The sequence below is a fragment of the Castor canadensis genome, chromosome 1, assembly GCF_047511655.1.
Source record: "Castor canadensis chromosome 1, mCasCan1.hap1v2, whole genome shotgun sequence".
Lineage (NCBI taxonomy): Eukaryota > Metazoa > Chordata > Mammalia > Rodentia > Castoridae > Castor > Castor canadensis.
This window is the reverse complement of record NC_133386.1, coordinates 191,273,251-191,297,702: the sequence shown is the minus strand read 5'-3', so window position 1 is coordinate 191,297,702 and position 24,452 is coordinate 191,273,251. Positions and strand designations below refer to the sequence as shown.

Below are 24,452 nucleotides of genomic sequence, written 5' to 3'. Positions count from 1 at the left end.
TTATTCTCAGAAAATAGTATGCATTCCACTATTATAATAAATATCTGAAATGGCAGTTATGTGGGAATAAGGTAAAAAAACTTTGAGCCTCTCAAAGAAGAAGAACAATTTACTTATGTTCACAGCTTTAGAGGTTTCATTCAGTACATGGTTAGCTGTGTGTTTTGCTTTGAGGATTGTGCTGAAGCATCTTATCATCATGGTTGTGAATGCTATCCAAGAAGCAAGAGAGACAGAGAGAGAGAGAGAGAGAGAGAGAGAGAGAGAGATTAAAGGGTACAGGTGTCTGGTCTCGACACCCCTTCAAGGGCATGTATTGAAAAGAAAAAAGACTAGGGATGCATTTTAATAGTTTAAACAAATATGGTGTGATTCACCATTTTCAAACTTAACCCAATACTGCTTAGGTTTACGTAAAATTGTAATCAAATTTGATAGAAACAGAACATGACATCAGAAAGAAACACTGAAAATAATATATATTAAGTTTCCATTTTATGAAAAAAAGATTAAAGTAGACTGTGTTACACATATCCAAATATGTCATATCTTTTTCATTCTTATGTTTAGAGATTTCTGCAGCAGGGATAAGGAGTCAGTTAAGATACAGAAACATAACTAATATTAACTACCTCCACACTTTCACTGGTATAGTATTTGGATGATAAAGTTTACCATCATTGACATGAAAGAAGTTTATAAGTTCAGAGACTAAAAGGAAAGGAAATAATGAGTATTGAACAAATGACTTAATTACAACAAAGCCTTTGGTACTCTGCTCCACAAGTCTGTAGAGTTCCAAGGAAGAACTGGGATTATCTGCTCATGCTACTTCTTCAGTCAAGAGTTCCCTAAAATAACTCTCAATAATACATGTCAACCACTTAAGTTCAGGGAGATAAAGAACACAATCAGTTTATTCTATCTTGGGACAACCTCTATACAGTTTTAATTTTCCCTCTCCCTAGGTAATACCCACTAAACTAGTAGTTGAGGATGAACATGAAGCTGTCATCACTGCTTACATACTGTAATAAAAGTGAACATGCAAGTGGGAAATTAGACAATTAGACACAAATTTTCATTCTTAAAATTATTGGCAATATAATACTACACAACTTGCTTATACTTTAATATATTTCAAACAATATTTTCTTCCCTGTTCCTGGTTGTCTTAGTTTAAGTTGTCAGAACAAAATATCATAGACTGGTTCTTATATATATATTGTATCTATATACCTATGTATCTATATCCATCCATCTATCTATCTATCTATCTATCTATCTATCTATCTATCTATCTATATTTCTATCTATCTATCTTATAATCAGCTCACTCCATACTGTCTTCACGTGACATAAAAGTCCAGGGAGATCTCCAGACCATTTTATGATGGTAATAATGCCATTCCTGGGGGCTCTAAACTTATCAACTCCAAAAGGCCTTATATCTGAATACTGCTTATTTGCAGGTAAAAACTCACAGAAGCAGAAACTACAGTCGTGAGCATAAATCATTATTTGAAAACATTAGGGTCTGATTAATCCTTTTATCTTAACCAGTATATTTTAATAGTTTTTTTTCCCTTCCTAATGTTGTTTCCTAATATGGCATAGTGTCACACATTTGAGACATCACATCTACTCTGAAATGTTTTCACAAATATATATTTCATACTAGCAATTAGAAAACCTGAAATCCTCAATGGGTTTTAGCTTCTATAATTACAGTAGAAAATAGTGTCATTCTGCTTCACATGGACCTTGAATTTTATGGCCATATTCTTTTTTACTCAAAATGTTGCTTCATTGCTTTCAGCTATCAGTAATATGATCAGAAAAAGAAGAACAGAACAATTATTAAGGAAATGCATACTGCTTAATTCTCAGTCACAAATGACCATTTCTTTCTAGAATCTAGATTTCGATCTAAAACCATTTCATGTACTATTTAAAGACAGTGTGTGTGTATGTGTGGATATGTGTATATGTGGATGTGTGGATGTGTAGGTGTGCATGGTAAATGTCATATTCTCAGTTAATTATGGTTTATCAATATTTTACAAGCATTTGAAACATAAGATCATCTAGAAATTTATTGTATTACATGCTTATTTTCCCAGTTTTTTGTCCCAGATACAATGCAAATTCTTCAGAAAACAGTCCTTGAGTAAAAAATGCTTACAATTCACATTGAATATATAGATCTAAGAAGCAGCATAATATCACATGATTACCTGAGGATGTGAATGTTTGGACACAGAAGAACACTGAATCAAGGCTATGAATGGGGAGAATGAAGAAAGCTTCCTGGATGAAGATATAGAAGAGTTGATGTTTAATAAATCTAGTACACAGAGACAGTATATAAGTGTTCTCTTAATGATTCTTTATTACTGAATCTGGCTTGATTATGGTCAGTGGTACATTCCAACTGGCATAGACATCTCTACCTCAAGGGTTCCTTAGTTTTAAATCCTCTGACATGTATATTTCCTTTCCAGAAAATGTTGCTCTTTAGGTAGAAGAATAAATATCTCCCTTCAAGGAAGATTACCTCTTGAACATTTGATTAAGAAATCGAGTGCTGAAGAATATTGTTAATTTCTTTTAAATTGAGAACTTATTTCAGTTATCATAAAGAGTACGAGTACTCATTTATTAATGTCTGTTACATCTACTGGAATATGTTTCATCGTTGAATAAATTACTGGATTTGAGCTAGAATTCAAAGCACCTAAATGTGGGAAAAAGGCACTAAATTTCATCACAATTAAAACTGAATAATAGAATAAACAAAACTTTGGCACCATTGAAAGATTAAAAAAATTTCAAAAGAGAAGGCATACCACATATTAACACAACAAATAATGAAGCAGAACACATTTGGAGGTCTCTAACGGTTCACTGTGTTTAAGTTTATTCTAATGAATACTTATATTAGAAAAGTAAATAATTTGACATGAGTTTTACTTGTGTCATGAAGTATAATTTTACAAACAACCTCACCATAAATATGCATATTGTAAACACAAGAGAATAATTTTAAAACCAACTTTTATTTCTGAGTTTTTGCAGTGCCTCTTTCACATCCTTGTTCCGTAGGCTATAAATCAGAGGGTTTAGCATGGGAATAACAAGTAGGTAAAACAGTGATAACATTTTGTCCTGATCAAGAGAATAGGTAGAGCTAGGTCGGAAGTACATGAAGAGCATAGTTCCCTGGAATATCGCAACTGCAGTTAAGTGAGAAGCGCAAGTTGAAAAAGCTTTGAGCCTCCCCTCAGCAGAGTGGATCGTTAAGACTGAACAGATGATATAACAATAGGAGACAAGAACTCCTGAGATTGTGCTCAGTTCAATAAAACCAAAAGTGGAGAATAATACCAGCTCATTGATTTGCGTATCCGAGCAGGAAAGGAGTAAAAGTGGAGGTAAATCGCAGAAGAAATGATTAATTTCATTAGACCCACAGAAGCATAAACAGAATGCCAATGTTGTATGTATTAAGCCATCTGCAGTTCCCAATACATAAACTCCCACTAGTAGCCGGGAGCGCACCTTGCTGGACATGTCTACTGCATAGAGCAAGGGGTTGCTGATGGCCTTGAACAGGTCAAAGGCCATCACTGCCAGCAGCATGCACTCAGCATCTATAAAGATACTGACAATCAATAGCTGCAGGGCACAGCCAAGAAAGGGAATTGACTTGTTCTTGACAAGGAGGTCCACCAACATCTTGGGTCCCACTGTAGTGGAATAGCAGAAATCAGAGAAAGAGAGATGGCTGAGGAAAAAGTACATTGGTGTGTGGACCTGGGAATCCATTCTGATTAAAATGATCATTCCAAAATTTGTTAAGAGAATGAGAAGATAAACAAGTAGAAACACAGTGAATATAACTATTTTCATTCTTGGGTTATTAGTAATTCCCAGGAGAAGAAATTCTGGAAAATAGGAGCAGTTTCTGTTGTCCTTTTCTTTTTTCTTGGTCTAAATATTTACAAATACCATCAAAGACTTTTTTCTCACTATGCAAAAATTACCATCCATAAAGCACTACATAATTGCATTCTGAAAATGATTTTTCTTGAACTCAGAACATTGCCCAAACTGGAATCATTGTAAAAAGACGTTATCATTTAAAAATGGTGTCTGAGAATTTGTTATTCTTTGAATGTATCCTAATTTCTAAAATATCTGACTTGTGTTGGTCTCTATCAATTGTTCTTACAGGATTTGAATAAGCTGAATGTTGATTCCAGATCCACAGTAATACAAAGGATGTATCACATTTAGAAAGAAGTTAGAAAATTCAAGACTGAGTGTCTAACAAGAAAGATCACATGTACTACTACATTTAATACATTTACTACATTCATCAGATCAATTATACTTATTCACCATACATAAATTATGAAATATAATAAATTATCATTGACCCTTATAATATATATCAGTTCATAAATTAAAATTATTATGGCACACTTTTGGATGTTCAAAGACTTTAACAAAAGAAAGCATGTTTTATCTATCACTCATTCTGATTTCTGTGACAAGCTTTTAGAATTCCTTTGTGTCACTCACCTGGCTCCAAATGACAGAGTACTTTAAAAGCAAAAGAGCAGTGATGAAACAAAATGGCAAAGACATATTACAACAACCACATTTGCTAATTCTTATATTTTAAATGGACATTTTTATTTAACTGAAAATAAGGAGCAAGGAATAAGTTCTTTGGCATTACATTGACTTCAGTTCGTATGGTTACATGTCCTTATTCATGTATATGTGGTGGGGTGTCTGTAAGTCTCTTAGCTATTTATGAAAACTGGAATGTGGATTTTAGTTTTCTTGAACACTAGAATGTGTTTGGCCATCTATTTTTTAATATTATGATTTGTGGTACATATAGACTAAATTTATACACGCTATCTGTAGTGTATAGTGGGTATTATTAACTAAAATTAGAAAAAAGCAAATTTGTATATAACGTGATTGGAAGAGTGATTTAAAAAAAGAAAGGTCTGCTTATAAGACTTGATTAAAATAAAAAACATGTAACACCTTTATAATCCTTATACAAATGACACATAAAGACCATCAAATTCACAAAGGTCTAAAAAGAAAATTTTTCTGTTATTAAATGTCAGAATTTATTTAAGTAAGTAAGCCAGAAAAAAATATTCATTTACACATTCATCAATTTAATTTCTCAGGTTTCCAACAAAAGTAAGGTTTTATTTTGCATTTGTTCTTTTTATACAGCTGTTCAGAAGCCTACCTGAAGTGAGAGTCATTATGTCCTCATTTCTGGTACATGACTAATAGGTAGGTAACATTTATTTTCAACTAGCAACTACTGGGACTTAAGTCTCTACCTTCCCTTGTGTTCTACAAGTATGGTTAATTAGACTCCTGGGTTGGTGTTTTCCCTCTGGGAATACTGCAACAACTTCAGTAAATCTTGAACTTCTCTTTACCCTTGACTCCATATTGATTAATGACAGAAAATGATCAGAACTTTGTAACAGTATGTCTGTCACGATCACACTGGTTCTAGTGAAATCAGATACACAATAAAATTGATAACAATTTTCTCCTTAATGCCCATGTCCTCTTCATTGCTCATTGAATCTCCATTTCTGAGATGAACTTCTTTACCTGCAATTAAGAAATATTGAAATCTGATAAATTGCTTTATTTTATTAATCACTGTCTGATTCCTCTCAGACATCAATAGTCCTCATTTCAATTATTTTATGGCTACTCATATCCACAATACTTAGTACGTTCATTTTTATTTATTGTATTTGATCAGTTATATCTACATTCCAACAAGCCCTACTTCTGCAAAGAGATCTGCAGGAATAATGGACTAATAAAAGTGTGTCAGAAAATATTATCATGCCATTAGATTGATGAATGTTCAAGTTCTCTTTCAATAAAAGTAGTTCATTTGCAAAATTATTCATTTATTAAAAATATGTATTGGGGTAAACTTTTCAAAAAATACTAAGTCCTGTTCACTTCCAAAATAAATGTGATGTTATTAAATATAATAGCTCTTCAATGATTAGGCAGGAACACAAGAAGGAATTTTGTGTGTGCACTCCAAAATCTTCCCTACAGCTCTGTAAATAATATGCTTCCCTCTGTCAATATTGCATTGACATCTTATTCTCTGCTTTCATTGAAGTCATTCCCTGGGGCAATGTGGTAATTTCACACTCACAACATTCTGACCATAAAATGTCTCTGCCGTTTATTATATAAATGTGCTTTTTAAGCACCTTTTTCTTTATCTCTGTGAATTTAACTATAGGCCCTTGTGGATATCTTAACAAATGTGTTTATACATATAAAATATGTTATATATATAACACATCCATTAATGCTATCATATGATTCAAGAATTACCTTTTAATTCCATATCAGTGACCTAATATAGAGAAGGAAATGGGAAATCCAGCTGTAATCTGGAAAAATCTGGAATCCCATAGTCATCATGTATGCTTGACTCTGAAAGCACTTGTTCACAATAGGTTTCTGACTATTATATAATGAAAACAAATGTTTTAATAAAATAGACAATTCTCTTCAATATTATGACAAAACATCTTAGAGCTTATGTAAAGTTCACAAAGAGTAATCTACAGAGTATTTGATAGCTAAGTAAATGAAGAGGTCTTCAAATTTCTATGTCTACACCAAGGCAAGATTCCACAAGAGGTTAAGTTCAGAAGTGAGTACCAGGAAAAACAGCCAGATTGAAATAAAGTCTATTTATTTTATCTAGACATTGCAATTTTATTATCTTTAGTCTGTAAAGAAGTGTCAAATCAGAAAACTTCAGGGAGTTCATAGAAAATATTTGAAATAGTATTCCTGAGGCTGTGCAACCTAGTGTATTTTATATATTATGGGGGATAGTGTACAATGTGTGAGTCATTTCAGGATGCACAAATTTCTATGTATTATTAAATTTCATTTATTACTCTACTATAAAACCAGTAAATGAAAAATTTGTACATACACAAAATAAAATAATTGTTAGATATAAACCAGTGTATAACCAAATAAGTCAGGTGGTTCCAGGGTCATCGCCAATATTACTCAAAATAGAAAAGGATGTATTGTTTGTTTTGCTCTCAAAATCACTTTAAAGTTATATATTATCTTAGTATAAAACCATTGAAATATTCTTGATAAAGATAAAAGGTTTTCTCACTGATACACTTCAATGACTTTTTATGATTTTTGTCATCCATTGAGTGATGATGCTGATACAAATATACTAAGAACAAACAGAACAACATTGATATTTCTAAACTGAAGAGACCAATGTATTTGTGTTACCCAAGGGTTTTATTACCAGTATCTACTTCTTTTTGTGTATCTGAAAGGGATGGACTCATCTTTGTTCCTAGATTTTTCACCAGGTTACTGTTTCTACAGATGACAATCCTCTGTAAGTTACACTGTTTAGGCAGGACCTAAATTCTGTTTCTCTAAACTTGACTGCGATCACAGACTACCAAATCCAACTATTCCAGACCTTTCCCATTAAAACATAAGTTTAATGACTACATTATTAGTACAAGCAGATAGTTAGAGTTGTAAAGAGTTTTTTTTTTTTTTAAATTTTAGATGATACTGTTATATCATGGAAGCAAACAGCTCATTTGTCCTTTAAGATATCAGAAGTAAACAATTGAGGAAATAATCTTTATCTAAAGTATTTCTTTTTGACCTTGGTTTACCTCACTTAAAAAAACTATGTAGGCAGCTGTCTGTTTATAAGTTCCTTTCTTCAGAAAGTAATTATCTGCCCCTAAGTTAGAAACCATTATGCATGAGTTTATTGCAAGGTAATGTTCCAGAGGAGAATCAAGTTCAAATAATCTTCCTTTTTATAAGAAACAATAACAAAAATGCTCAGGAGTTTAATGTGATCCTTTATTTTATTTAAAAGCCAGCCATTTTTCCTTTATTTTTATGATGAGTGGGAGTACATTATGGAATTTACACAGGTTCTTATAATGCATCAAATATATCACACGATTTCAACTTCTCTACCATTCTCCTCATCTCTCCCTTTCCACGATTTCTGGAGTAGTTTTAACAGGTATCATTTTAGCATTTATACATGTGTACATAATTTTTACACTGTATTCACACTCCTACCCCCTTTCACTAAAGGGATAATTATTTATGAAATATTTTATGATATATCTATATGATGTGTGCAGTCACTTCTTTCACAAAGTATGTTGTACTATATTGTATGCAAGCTGTTACTAAAGATAAAATTTCATAAAATTCTGGAATTTTTACAATCGAATAGTTAACATACTATGCTTTGTAAAAGCCCTTTTTTGATATGAACATGTAGGATATGCAAAGTATATAGGTATACTGTAAGCAGGATCCAGGTCAAGAAACAAACCCTTAACAGAAACCCCCAAAGGCTTTTGTTTGTTCCCTGCAAAATCACTGTCCTTTTAACCATAAGGGGCAGTCAATTTCAGAACACTTAGCAGTGAAACCTAATTTTCATATTTTACATAATTAGGTGACCAGTGTGTACTGTTTCACTCAACATCATACCTGTGCCCTATCCAATTTATTGCGTGCAGGACATTCATTTGGGTTGTGTAGAGTACTTCTTTGCACCAATGCATCATCAAATATTTATCTCCTCCAATGCTGATAGGTAGTTGAGCATTTTTCCATTTTACTATTAATAGTATTGCTCTTGAAGATACTCTTATTCATACATTTTACTAGAGATGTAAATGAGTCTATCTATTCTGAAAAAGAAAGACTTGGAAATAATGTGTGTATAACTATTTAGCATATGTCACCACACAAGTTCCCAAAGTATTGTGCCAATTCACCTTGTGCTACACACTTTTACTATATGAGTCACCTGATTCTTTTACACCTTCAGTGATGTTTAGTGCTGTTTGTTGGATACAGGATTGATTCACCTGAAGACCAATAAATCTGGATATTTACCTTTATATAGAGTTTCAAAAAACCTAAGTAGAACACTGGTCAAGTCGTTTCAACTTAACGGACTGGGGGACCTATAGCTTAGGCCCTCTATCTGTCATCATTTCTTCTGCCACTTCAGGACAAATGGGACTACAGTTGCAATGTAATATTTTTTTCCCTCTTCAAAGATTGAAGTGGATCCATGCAGATATAAATAAAGAATATGGAGCTATAATTCACAACAAAGTTTGTTTTCTTGGGACAAATTTATTTCAAGTTTCAACTCTCCTCTAACAGACTTTATACTGACTTTGTCTGTCTGTCTTTCTCTTCCTCCTATCTCTCTCTCTCTCTCTCTCTCTCTCTCTCTCTTTGTAATATTGGGGATTGAAACAAGGTCTCATCATGTTAAGCAAGCATGCTACCACTTGAGCTATGCTTCAGCACTTTTGTATTTGCTTTTTGCTTTTGAGACTGGATGTCACTGCTATCTTTGCCAGCACTGATATTGAATTGGTGATACTCCTCCCTCTGCCTCCTGAGTAGCTAGAATTATAGTCATGTGGCAACATACCTGGCTTAATATTGCTTCCTCTTTAATTCACACATTAAACTTATTACATATTTTAGAATCAAATCTAATACATAAAAAAATAAATTTAAATACAATAGTCTTAGGGAGAGCAATAAAGTAGCTAGACAGCATCTTTATATATTTGTGATTGACACAGTTTTACTGGGTTTTAATCTGATTCAAACACTCTCCTTGATATAATTATTTCAAAGATAAAACATCCAAAAGAACAAAGATTTATGAGTGTTAATCAAAGGAGCATCCCTCAGTGTTATTCCTATATCTATAGTATCCCATTCCATGTGGCAGATCTTATAAAAAAAAAGGCACCTTAGACAGGAAAGGAATATATTTGTCCATTTGATTACTTCTAATACACAAATCCTAGTCATCACACACACGTTGGATAGTCAATGATTTTTTTGGCTTATAAGTAATGAACTATTCATAAACATTTTCTAATTATTGCATTCTTTTTTTATTTAGGTTTTGATGCAGATGGGAGATGAGTGCTTAAATAAGTGGACAAAAGTCACAGTTTATAAACTTAGAGTGTTGAAAATGACACATAGAAAATAATGATTCAAGAACCAAAGACACACATTTATCACTGCTCTTAGGCATACTTGGTTGAGGGAACTAGTATTAGAAGTCACTAGAATGAAGAAAACAGCTCTCTAGGATGTGATTTGAGTTGAGAATTTCAGTGTAGAAATTGCCTCAGGAGTTAGTTTTACATGAAGAATAAGAGAAATTGATGGAAAGAGTAGGAAATATTCAACCAGAGACACATAAAGAACAGACTTCCCTGGAAAAATGTAATTGAAATTGAGGGGGAAACATAACAAAAGAAAAATACAAACCTTCCCCTCAGCTGAGTGAATCATTTTCACTGCTAGGGTAACTATAACACATGAAAATTTTTCAAGGAATACCTAGTTCAATGAAATGAAAAATGATGAATATTAGTAACTCATTGGCATGTGTGCCTGAGCAGCACAACAAAAAGAAAAAAGGGATATCACAGAAGAAACAACTGATATTTTATCATAGTAACAGAAACATTAAAGCATATGATGCATCAAGGTATTTTTGAATCCCACCAATCATGAGCAAGGAACATACTCTACTGGACACGTACACTGAATACAGCAAAGAGTTGTTAAGGTCCTTGTATTAATCAAGGAACCTCACTGCCAGTAGTAGATACTCAGATTCTGCAGATGCAAATGATCAAGAACTACTGATCCTAAAGAAAGGAGTTGAGTTTTGCTTACAATTAAGACTATTAGCACCTAGGGTTAACTTCTGTGAAGTAGCAAAAAGCCACTGAAGAAGAAATGATTGAGTCCAGTCATGAGTGGCTCACAACTGTAATCCTAGCTATTAAGGAGGAAGAGATCAGAAGGGTGGCAGTTCAAAGCCAACTATTGGCAAAGACTCTGCCTTGTAAAAGCCCATTGCAAAAAAGGGCTGGTGGAGTGGCTCAAGGTGTAGAATCTCAGTTCAAATCCCAGCACCACACACACAAAAAAAAGATATGACTGAGGAAGTCACAATATGTTGTGTGAGATTGGGAATTCAGTGGGATTCTGTTTATCACAGCAAAGTTTGCAGTAATGTTAAGGAGATAAACAGCTAAAAATATGGTGAATAAGGTCATTTTGATCCTGGATTTTTGGAAATCCATGAGACAAGGAATGTATTCCAGCAGAAGCAAATTTCCTATGTGTCTTTTTTGTACCTTTTCTGAAATAATAAAAAAAATTATCCAAAAATTTGTAGACAGATGTTTTAACTCTTCTTGACAATCAAACATATAATATCTTAATGAGAATGGCTTTATTTCAACATGTTATCTTCTTTATACTCAGAAAAAATTTATAATTTTCAGTTTTCCATTGTTGTAATAAATGTCTGTAATAATCAACTTTAAAAGAGGAAAGATTTATTTGGGCTCAAGTTTTAGACATTTTAATAAATGGTCAGTTGTGTCCCTTGCTTTTGGGCCTAAGATGAGGCATCACATCATGGTGACAGTGCATGGCAAATGAAGCCACTTTCCTCATGGCAGTAAGGAATAAAAAAAGAGAGAGAAGAGGGGTCATATTCGTTATATCCACTTCAAGGTTATGCACTCATTAAGCCAAAAGTTTTCCAATTAAGTCTTCACTTTATTGAAGATTCCCACACTTCTCATTATCATCACATGGAGAGATCAGGTCTTTAACACATGGACTATGTAGGACACTTATCAAAACTATATAAAATACTAACAAAGCTGAATATCCATCACTTTGACATGTCCATAAATTTCTTTATTTGACTAAGAGGCAAGTTAATAGGACCAAGCATCAAAAGATTTGCTCTTCTGAAAATTGTGCTATGGACTTTCTTCATCACTATTCCTATATCAAGTATAAAACCACTAGTGACATAATGAAATATTCTGTACAAACATGAAGTGATTCATCTTTTTAAAAGTTATACCAATACGACTTGGGTTTATGTAGAAGTAGGATCTTAGAGACAGAATGTAACACACTGAAACTAACATTATGTCTTTATTTTATGTAGAAAATTGTGCTATACAGGTATCCAAATGTTGCCTATTTTTTATTTCCTTTGATCAGGAATTTCAGCAGTAAGGATGAAGGGTACAGTCAAGATATGGAATCATAATATTAGCCCCATCCATACAGTCAATGATATTACAGTATTGGGACAGAAATATTTGCTCTCAGTGACAATTAAACAACTAAAGTATTTGTAATTTCAGATACTAAGAGAGAAAAGTAATATTAACTGCTAAATTAGATGACCTAAGACCCATCAAAAACTTTGTTATTCTTTTTAACAATTCTATAGAATCCTAAGGCAAAAGAGTCATAGGTCATATGCCCAAGTGTCTGTTTCAGTTATGAATAACCTAAAATTAACTCCATGTAAGGCATTTTCAAATTCTTAGTTCAGAAGGAAGAAGTTGACAGTCAAAACAGCTTATAGTATTTTGAGACATCTTTTCATAGTGAACCTACTGGGAGAGAAATGGGTTAATTTGAGGATTAATTACATCTTGAAAATTATTGGCAATCAATGACATCCTTATTTATTTATATTTTAATACATTTTAAAATACTTTTTCATCTACCAAATCATCAGAGCTTAGATGTCTTATATACACATGTATGTGATATATATATATGTGTGTTTGTGTGTGTGTGGGTGTTTGTGAACATATAAGTATACAGGTAGTAAAATCAGGGTTCTGGAAGATTTGGTATCTGGTGACAGTCCACTTTCTGATTTATAATCCACTTCTTTCTCTGTTTTTAATGGTAATATTGGAGTCTAAACTCAGGGCCTTGCACTTGCTAGACAGGCATTCTAACCTTTGAGTCATAGCACCACTCCAATACCCTACTTCTTACTATCTTTACATGGCATAAAGGGCATCAGAGATCACCAAGCCTTTTTATGGGTGCTGATCCCATTATGAAGGCTCTGCTTTTATGAATTTATCAACTCTCAAAGGATTTGCGTCCTAACACCATTGCCTTGGCATTAAAAAAATCTCAGTGTATGGTGCAACAATCAGGAACTATGCTCATAAAATGTCGTTTTGAAGTACTAGAGGTTAACTGAGAAAGTGGAAAATCCCATAACCCTTTTATATTAAGCAATACTAACTCATAGCTGTTTTTTCCCACCGTGATGCTTTCTTCTGATGTGTGACAATGTCCCAAGAGCTACCTTGGAATCACTAGCCTTCTTGGGTATTGCATCAATTTTGAAATGATTTCACATGAGGATATTTCATAATAGCAGCTAGAAAACCTGAAATGCCCAGGGACTTTTAGTTCTACAGTTAAAATGGAAAATAACTTCATTGTGCTTCATATCCTTCTCTAAACATAGGGTTATGTACTTATTTTTTTGAGAAGTGAAGTCATTGCTTTCAGAAGTGTTAGCAATGAGAGATGAAAAAGGTAAATAATACGGGATACTGTTTTCGTCCCAGGAACCTAACACCTATATTTTGTAGATTGATTAAATTTTTATCCACAGACAATTTATGCATTTCTTAAAACTCTAGTGTGTGTGAGTGAGGGGGAGTTAGCTATGTATGGCTGCCATCATTTTCTCAGTTATTATTTTTTACAGTATTTTATAAGCATTCAAAATACTGTATCACTGAGCATTTTGCTTTATTACATGTTTATTTTCCCATTTGTGTCCCAGATATGATGTAAGCACATTGAAAAATACTGATGGAATGCTTAGTCCTTGAGAAAAAATGTTAACAATTTATAAAGTAGATAGACATTTAAGAAACAGTGCAAACTTAAATAATTGCTTGAGGGTATTTATGTTTTTGACTACAGAGGAAAATTTAACCAGGGATGTAATTGGGGAAGAATGAATAAAGCTTGGTACAGAAAAACATGGATGACTTGCTAGTTGTAAATTCCAGTCCAAGGAAATATTCAGTAAAGGTCCTTTAACTGGCTCTTTCTTACCTAATCAATCTGATTGGACTTCTGTCCTTTCAAAATGGCATGGACATTTCCATGTTGAGGCTCCTTAGCTGTAAAGCCTGAGTTTCAATTCTTTGCTCTCTTCCAAATTTAAGTAATACATTTTGATTGAAGAATATTAGTAATCCTTTCAAGCTTAACATGAAGTGTATGAAGGCTCATTTAATTAGTGCCTGTTGCTTTCGTGGAATATAAGGTTCATCATGAATAATCTATTCTATTTGTGTCACTATTCAATGCATGTAAATGCACTGAATAATTATTCAAATGACATGAAATCTTACAAATTTAAAATTGAATTAAACAACAAATAAACTTTTTCCACAATTGAACAAATGAAGAAATATTAAATGAAATACAATTAACTGTAGCCATCCTGTGATGCAATAGAATGCCAAAATTTCTTTTTTTTCAGTTGTGATATGGTATGGCTTTTATTGAAAAATGTCTATTCAATCTGAATGATAGTACAAGTGCTCCAATAAAAAATCTGCATAATCAAATGCATAAATCTCAGAACAATCTTTTCAGGGCAAGTGCTACTTAAATATTATCTGCATATCTTCATTTTTCTTTGTTTTCTAGACTTGCCCCCTTCTTCTATATTTACTCTTTTTAAAAACACATTCTTAGCATAGATTACTTGCACAGGTTCTTTCATTGTCACATTTCCGTGTATGTTTACAATGTACCATCGTTAGATTCTCTCCTCCATCATCTTCATTGCTCTCTTTTCATACAAGTACATAAATACATGGAACAGATCCACCCTCCTCCACCTTTTCCATTTACCCTCCCCCTCATTATTACCCATCCCTTTACAGAACATATTTTGCATTCCTGTCTTTCATTTTTAACAAGTGTATTCATTGTTCAAAAGAGTTTCACTATGGTATTTCACCCATGAGTATATTGTACTTTAATCACATTAACCCTTTTTATTACTATCTCTTCCTTCTTTCCACCTAGCTAATAATATTTCTTATTTCAAAATAACTAAAAGAGAGGACATTGGATATCTCATCACAAGGAAATAATACATGTATGAAGTGAGGGATATACTAAGACCCCTATTTTATTAGGAAACGATAAATATATGAATCAAAACAGCACACTGTACACCTCAAAATATATATAATTAATATTTGGCAGTTACTATTAAAATAAAAATAAGTAAAGTAAAAGCAAAAAGGATGCCTTTGCCAAAAAAAGAAAGTATAAGCAACATTTTCCAAACCAAGGAGTAACATATATTAATTCATGACAAAAAATGAAGCATAACATATTTGGAGATTTATCACCTACCCTTAGGATTAAACTTATTTTATTAAATATTTAATACATTAAACATTGTAACATTACTTTTTTTTGTAATTATGAAATGCAATTTTAGAAAAACAACTGCAATAATGTATGTATACACATAAGAAATTTATTTAAAACAAACTTTTATTTCTGAGTTTTTGCAGTACCTCTTTCACATCCTTGTTCCATAGACTATAAATCAGAGAGTTCACATGGGAATCACAAGTAGACAAAGCAGTGATAATGTTTTGCCCTGATCGAGAGAATAGGAAGAACTTGGTCGGAAGTACATGAAGAGCATAGCTCCCTGCAATATCGCAACTGCAGTTAAGCCAGAGGTCCACGTAAAAAAGCTTTGATCCTCCCCTCAGTACAGCAGACTTTTAAGACTGATGAAGTAACATAACAATAAGAAACAAGAATACCTAAATGATACTGAGCACAATAAACTCAAAAATCGTGATGATTACTAATTCATTGAACTGTGTATCAGAGCAAGAGAATACAGGAGAGAAAGGGTATCACAGAAAAAAAATGGTTAATCTCATTAGACCCACAGAAACGTATGTGGAAAGTCAACGTGGTATGTAGAAGCATCTGCCATTCCCACCTTGTAAACTCCAGCCATGAGCAAGGAACACACCCTGCTGGACATGTGGATAGTAGGGAGCAAGGGTTGCTGATGGCCTTGAACCTACAAAAGGCCATCACTGCCAGCAGCATGCACTCAGCATCCATAAAGATACTGACACTCAGTAGTTGCAGGGCACAGCCAACAAAGGGAATTGACCGGTTCTTGTCAAGCAGGTCCACCAGCATCTTGGGTCCCACTGCAGTGGAATAGCAGAAATCAGAGACAGAGAGATAGCTGAGGAAAAAGTACATTGGTGTGTGAAACTGGGAATGATTCTGATTATAATGATCATTCTGAGATTTGCCAAGAGAATAAAGAGAATAAACAAGAAGAAACAAAGTGAATAGAGCCACTTTCATTCTTGGATTATTGGTAATTCCCAGGAGAAGAAACTCAGGATAATAGGAGCAGTTTCCCTTGTTCTTGACCTATTTATAAATGACGTTTATAAAAATCATCAAAACAAATACAGATTAAGATTTCATTTTTTTTCACTATGCAAAATCTATTATCCATAAAGCAGACCACAGTGTCATTCTGTAAATTGTTTCTGTCAATTCAGAAAACAGCCCAAACAAGAGTCACTTATAAAGAGGCGTTTTCATGTAATAAAAAAATCTCCTGTAGATGTGCTTTTTAATGACTGTTTGTATAGTTCATGAGATATGAGACTTGTCTTTGTCTCCTTCATTTTTTTCTTAGGAAGTGTATTTGAATACGCTGAAAGCCAGATCTAGGTTTAAAATGGTATAAAAAATCTATCACATTTAGAAAGATTTTCCAAAAATTCAAGATTGAGCATTTCATACCTTTACCAAAAAAGATCCCATTACTACATTCACTTCAGTATTAATTGCACATATATTATGAAACATAATTTATCACTGACAATTATTTTACATATTATTTAACAAATTAAAATTATTAATATCCTGTCATGTATGTTTATGGGATTTCCCAAAAAGCAAAACATTTTAATGAAATTTTCTACTATTCACCATCACTTGTATGACAAGCTTTTATAACCACTTTATGTAACTTACTTGATTCAAAATGACAAAACACTTTGAAAGCAAAAGAGGAGGGATAAAAATAGGGGAGAGGGATTAGGTAGCATGATGGTAGAGGTGAACCTACCCAAGTACATTGTAAGCATGCATGTAAATGTCACAATAAACCCTCACTGTATAACTAATATATACTAATAGAAATGTATAATTTAAAAAAAAAGAAAGAAAAAAGAAGTGGGAACAACAGATTACAATAAATGCACTTGTTTACTTTTAGCCTTTTTAAAAATTTTTCACGGCTTTGAGGATTGAACCAGGGCCTCACGCTTGCAAGGCAAGCCCTCTAAACTTGAATGATATTTCCAGGCATTTCTTTTCATTTTGTGTTTGACATAGAATCTCCTGAACTTTGTCCTCCTGGCATGGTCCTCCAGATCCTCCTGCCTCTACCTGACCACCTGAGATTGCAGAGGTGAGCCACAAACCCCAGTTTGTTTTTGGCTTTTAAATCTACTTGTTTGTTTCACTGAAAATAAGGAAAGAATAATGTTTTGAAGTTATATCAGCTTCTTTTTCCCTTGTTTATCTGTCATATTAGTGTGATTGTAAAGTACTGTCTCTGTATGTCTCTGCTGTTATATGAAAACTGGAATGTGATTGTTCCTGAAAACCTGAATATATGTGCTCATCTATTATTTCTTTAAATATTTTTGTTTTTGGTACATATCGACTTAAATTACATATACTGCTATCACTACTGTATAACATATATTGTTATTGAGAAAAATTTACATGTAACACATTCCTGGTAGAGTGATAATAAAAAAGAATAGTTTTCTTATTGGTGTTGATTAAAATGAAAATAAACAAAATTTTTACAATCCTTATACAAATGACGAATGATGCTAGTACAATTCACAAAGACCTAAAAGTAAAATATCATTGTCCATTGCATGTTAGAGTTTATTTAAATAAGCATGCAGTGATAAAGTTATCCATTTACACTTTACTCAGCTTGATTCTCATGATTCTGAGGAATGTATGATTTTATTTTTTGTCTACGATTTGCACAACTGATCAGAAGCTTACCTGCGGCAAAAGAGTCTTTCTTTCCTTACCTATGGTGCCTGAATAATAGGCTGATAATATTTATTTTTAATTAGTGACTATTGGGACTTAAATTTCTTAAGTACTTGCCTTCAGTGTTTGAATACCTGAGAAATCAGGTATCAAAATCTGGCAGAGCAAAGCTGCTCCCAAGAGCTCACGGATATGTCTTCTTGCAGATGGAGTCAGGATTGTGCAGACAGCTTGTTATCTTTCTGCACTGAAGTTCCACTGGCCTTGAGAGATGTGAAACCCAAAATATTTGATTTAGTCTTGGCAGATCTGAGCCTTCTTTCGAGATACTTTGTATCCAGCTTCCCATAGGAGAGGAAGTAAGAGTTCTGTCTCTGTAGGACAGTCTTGCTTGTTTGCTGCTGCGAGGAGGACGTCATTCACATATTGTAAGCTTCCTCTGCTGGGTATGTGTTGGGGACCAGGCATGAACCCTAGGCTGGGATAGAATGGAGCTTATACAGCCTCTTCACAGTAGGAGCTTGCAGAGATTTCCTACTCTCATTCTTCCCAGCACCTCATGTCTTAACCTTTGTTCCCACATCTCCTTGAAGAAAACAACATGCTGTGTCTGCATACTAGCCCCCTGATGCAAAACTAGATAAAGTACCAGAACTATTTGGAGACTCCCTGATGCCAGGTTAATCAGTACCTTAGATAAGTTATCCTGAGTGCCTTGATGATTCCAGAACAGATGTGTTGCAATTAAGCTTCTATAGGTTTAGGAAAATTAGCCCATCAAACCTCATTCCTTGTATTCTTTGATACCTTTTATCAAAGAATTGTTGAAGCTTGATTTTTACCTGAGTCTTTTCCTTTTACTGACCTATAAAATAAACACTCTGGCTCAGGTAGGTGCTCATGTTTCCCACAAGGAAGGTGTAGCTCTCCCGATCCCACTTTTCTGTTTTATGTCTGTATGTGTGTGTGTTTGTGTGTGTGTGTGTGTGTGTGTGTTATTTCTCATCCAAGTCAGGGTTACCCAGTGTCTCCATGCAGGTTTCAGACAGATATGCCTACAAATCTCATGCTAGAGCAGTTCCAATGTGGTTGGGGAGATTTTGAAGTCCTGTGGAAGACAAGTCCAGATTAACTGCTGTTGTCCCCCTAATTGGGGGTCTTCCCATTGGAAGGGAAAGATGAGTTGGTTCACAGTTGCCAACTGGATGAAGAAGAATGCAGCTTTTAATTCCAATCATGAAAAGTAGGTTGCTTCTGCTGGTGTCAGGGAAAGCAAAATGTATCGATTTGGAACCACAGTGTGCAGAGTCACTGCTGCTTGATTGACTGCCCAGAGATCTTGCTCTGGGCAGTAATCGTTGGTGCCTGGCTTCTGAACTGGCATCAAGGGAGTGTTCCAGGCAAATTTACAAGGTCTTAAGATTCCATAGTTTAAGAGTCTCTAGAGGTGATGAGATATCCCTTCTCATGCCTTCATCGAAATTGGGTATTGTCTCACTCTTACTGGGGTAACATTCCTCCAGTGGAATGTTGACAGCTAGCCCCAGAGGATTCTCTTCTGCTCATACTCCTGGGACCTTAAGGTGTATCTCTGGCCTTAAGGCTGTCTCTAGTGAATGTAATCTCCATTCTTCTCTTTGTGTCCAACTACAGTTAAGTAGCAGAGGTCAAAGAGAGATGGCTGAGGAAAAAGGTACATTGGTGTATGAAGCTGCAAGTCCACTCTGATTACACTTATTGTCCCCAGATTTGGTAAGAGAATAATGAGATTAACAAATAGTAACAACGTGAACAGGACCACTTTCATTCTATGGCTATTGGTAAATCCCAAGAGAAGAAATTCAATTAATGAGGAGAAGTTTCCAGTTTTCATTTTTCTTTGTTCTTGGTCTAGGTTACAAAAATTATCAAGATAAAGATAGATTAGTGTTTTCTGCTTTTCTAGATACACAAAAGTATATTATAGCTGAGGATGAGCATAATTTTCTCCTGCAAATTAGTTTCTGTTCACTCAGAATATAGCACAGACAAGTACACTTTTAAAGCGGCATTATCATGTAAACAATACACCAATTTCTATTGTAGGAGGTTGATAAGCTTTGAATCTAAAATTAAATGTAACTCTTGAGGTATGTGGCTTGTCTTGTTCTTTATCAGTGGATGGATTTGAATACACTAAAGGCTGGATCCAGATGCAAAACGATATAAAGGAAATGCCAGATTTAGTGAGCTAAGTGAGAAGATAAAAGACTTAACATTTTGTATCTTTAACAAAAAGAATCAGAGTTATTATGTAATTCAGTATCCAATTGATGTTATCACTAACTATGATATTAAATAACAGATAATAAATGAAACTCATGACACTGTATTATAACAGGGTATACTGCTGTATGGAATTATTTTCTTTCTTTATCACTTGTCAAGCAATTATAACCATTTTGTGTTACTCACTGGATTCCAAGAACAAATGCCCAGAAAAGCAAAATATTAAAGATAAATGGAAGTGGAAACAAGAGACTTCAACAAATACATTTGCTTATTTTTGGCATTTCACCATTTTGTTGAACTGAAAATAGGAAGAGACATAATAAGTGTTTCTGATGTGAATAGTTTTCTGCTCATGTGTTTATTTCTGCATTCCTCCATGGAGCTGGGTATGTATGTCTATCTGTTCATATATGAAACTTGGCATGTGGGTGGTCATCTATTTATTCTTACACATTTTAATTTAGTACCTGTGGACTTTAACTTACATGTTGCTACTTGCAATGTGTTACCACTGTTATTATTTGAATAAGAACAAACTGTAAATTTATACATACTACATCACTTGCAGAGTTTTCTTAAAAAAGAATGCAAATCTCATTACAGTACAAATTAGAAAAGTATTTATACAAGTAAGCAAATAAGTGTTTACACAAATTACAAGTGAAAGTAGTCAAATTCATATAAGCCTAAGAAGAAAACAAAATAGACCTTTAATTTAAGAATATGGTTAACTGCATAAGTAGGCATAAAATTTTCATTTACAAATTTCTGAAAACTTCCTTTAACATCTTCCCAAAGAGGGTAAGACTTTTATTTTTTCAATAAATAAAATAATACTTTCAATAAAAAGCCAGCTTCTATTCATTTCCAAAATGAATTATTATCTGTAGTAAATTTGTATAATCTGGAGTTACTAGAAGTGTGTGTTTTGTCCCTCCAACCTCTTCCCTATATCTACTAATGAATAATTTTCCTTCCTTTAACCTTGATTTAGCATGTTAGTTTTTGAGTTTACTGTGCTCTCATTGGGACAAGGAAGTAAATCCTACATTTATAACCACAGAAATGCCTATGTTATGCCCATCCCATTCCTTTTTTTTAGTTTTACTGGGGTGTGAACTCAGTAAAATAGTAGAGCAGGTACTCTACTATTTGAGCCACTCCACCAACCCTCTGTTTTTTCTTCTATAACTGCACCTTTTAAGGCCATCTTCATTCATCATTGGACTTGTGAGAGTAAGAGGTACAAATTTAAATATAGGCCCTTGAGGCTATATTACCTAAATCAGTAGATTTTTATGTATTATTTAGCATAAATCCATATGTATGTGTGTGTGTGTGTATATATATATATCTCACATATTTCAAACATCAACTTGTGTTTTCATTTCTAATAAACTCATTTTACAGAAATGAAGTGTGACATCCTGAAGTAATCAGAAAACTTGAACCCCATCGACATCATGCTTGTCTGACCCCAATGGACCTGATCTTGACACATTTCTGACTATGGAGTAATGAAATCTATTCACCATTGAAAAATAATTATTTTAGCTTCCATCATGAAATGTTTTACATATTTATATTAACAAAAATAGTCAACCAAAAAGTCTTAATGTTCTAAGAGAATGGAAAGGTCACCAAAGTCCCATGTATCCTGGGACTGAGTTACACAGTAGAGCAATAGACAAATATCCCAGAATCAAATATAATATGTGCACATATCTTCGCTGAACACTTCAATTCTGTTAACTTTGGTTTTCAAAGGCCTTCAATATCACACAGTCCCATAAAGCACATAGCAAATACATACACTACTCTTGAGACTACAATGTAGCAGCCTTGAAGGAACCACTATATCTGGGACTGTTTTATAATTATTTAATTTGCAGTACTTGGGATTGAACACAAGGCCACATGTGTGGTAGGTTAGCATTCTACCACTGAGCTATTTCCATGACCCTTTTTCTTTAGTTTTTATTTTGAAATAGGGTTTACTTAAGTTGTCCATCCTGGCCTCACAGTTGCATTCCTCCTGCCTGGCCTCCTAAGTAGCTGGGATCACAAGCACGTACAAACCTGCCCACCTTCATTCATTATGTTCTAAGGGTGTTTTATAATGCACATATCCTTGAAAAACTGCACCAACTTCTATGCCTTAGTGCAGTTACTTCATAGGCTACTTGAAACCTATTAAATGAGAAATTTCCTTGTACAAAAAATAACAGCTGTGAAAATAAGTCAAAGTACATATGCAAAAGTCTCTATTTTCCTTGTCAAAATTTACCTGGGATTTCACAGGGGCCCAGTGTTTCTACAAATTCTATTAAAAATAAAATATACGTAATGTCAAAATAATGAAAATATTATTTTTTAAAGTTTTAATTAGTATGTAACAGTTGTACATGGGGTTTCTTTGTGATATTTCCATACATGTGTATAATGTACCCCATTCATGTTCATCCCTTCAATTATGCTCCCTTTTCCTCCTGTCCCTTCTTAAAATGACTTCAACAATTTTCAATGCATCTTGTTCATACGCAGGTAAAAATTAAAAAGTTTTCATACTAATACACTTAAGTACTCTTGCATGCTTTGTTTTCTTTATTTGTATCATGGTGCTGATATAAATATGCTAAATTTATGGTTATAGAACACAAAACCTAAGCTATGCAATTGTAGTGATTTGCCACTCATTAAACTCAAGACATGGATGCATTTGTGATTCCCATATCTTCACTACTATTATCCACTTCTCTAGATCATTTTTGAAGGAATGGGAATTATCTTTGGTCCACGATAATTTCCCATCAGGTGATTTACTGTCTCTAGGGATGACAGTCCTCTGCAGGTTATACTCTATTTAATCAGAAACTAAGTTTATCTTCCTTTCAGGCCATCATGTATAACTTAACATAATTTGAAACAAAGAATTTTCAACCCCATAAATTAAGATAGATCAATCTCACAATCAAATCAGTTTATGGTATTTTTAGACATCCTTACAGAAGATTTTAATTTTCCTTCTATTTAGTTCACATCTACTATGTCTAATAAAAGGGTGATGATATGTTGTTCAAATTAGTGTTGAACTGTTTTAATAAAAGTAACCATGGTGAAGGAGATAGGTTAATTGGATGCCTATTTGTATTCTGTACATTGTTGGTAATCTACTGCCACCCCATTTGATGACCCATCAGATGTCTGGCTTTTACTTATACTTTAATATGATTCAAATAATATTTTCTGCAACATTTTTGCTTGTATTAGTGTGCATTGTGATGACAAAATATCATAGATCAGTCAGCTTATAAATAAAATAACATTTTGTATTACATTCTTGGAGTCTGAAAGCAAAATCATAGCATTAAAACATTTAGTGTTTGGTGAGAGCCCTCTTTACACTTCATTGGCACTCAGATTTTTTCCATCCTTAGGTAGCAGAAAGAGCTACTGCTTTCTCGTGTCCCTCATTATAAGAACAATGATCCAATTTCTAAGGGCTATGACCTTATAGCACCAACTAAATGCCTCATAAACTATTACCAACATTTGGAGGATTAGAATTTCAACATATGGGGGAATAAATCACAGCCATGCTCATATATCATAATTGCAAATATGTCAAGGTTAATTGAAAACATAAGGTGTGTGTGGAAACCTAAGTGGCCATTTATCTATAAAAAGAATCCTTCATAGGCAATGCCCCATGTTGCCTGCTCCTGATGTGTCACTGTCTCACATGCTGCTTTGAAAGCAGAGGTCCTTTTTAGGCTTCTATTCTGAAATTTTTCTCACAGGGACATTTCTACTGGCAGCTAAAAAATCTGTGATTTACAGTGGATTTTAGCTTCTATAATTAGAACAAAAACTTCATAATGTTACTGTATGAATCTTCAATTTCACGACCATATCCATATATTCTTAACAAGATTATTCAGTGTTTTAGTTATTGGAAAGAAAATGAGTGGAGTAAAATGAAAAAGGAAAGTATCAATTACATACATATATGATTTTTCTTTACTCAGAAAATTAAGACC

The 24,452-nt window shown here is 33.7% G+C and overlaps 1 protein-coding gene across 1 annotated transcript; it reads right to left on the bottom strand.

Annotated features, from left to right (window-relative positions):
• Positions 1–3,045: 3,045 nt before the first annotated feature.
• Positions 3,046–18,560, bottom strand: LOC109676630 (olfactory receptor 5W2-like). Its single transcript, XM_074056920.1, has 4 exons — positions 18,472–18,560; positions 16,061–16,285; positions 15,585–15,738; positions 3,046–3,993 (listed from the first exon to the last, which is right to left on the bottom strand). Exons 1-4 carry the CDS (start codon positions 18,558–18,560, stop codon positions 3,046–3,048), a joined length of 1,416 nt encoding a protein of 471 aa, XP_073913021.1.
• Positions 18,561–24,452: the final 5,892 nt, after the last annotated feature.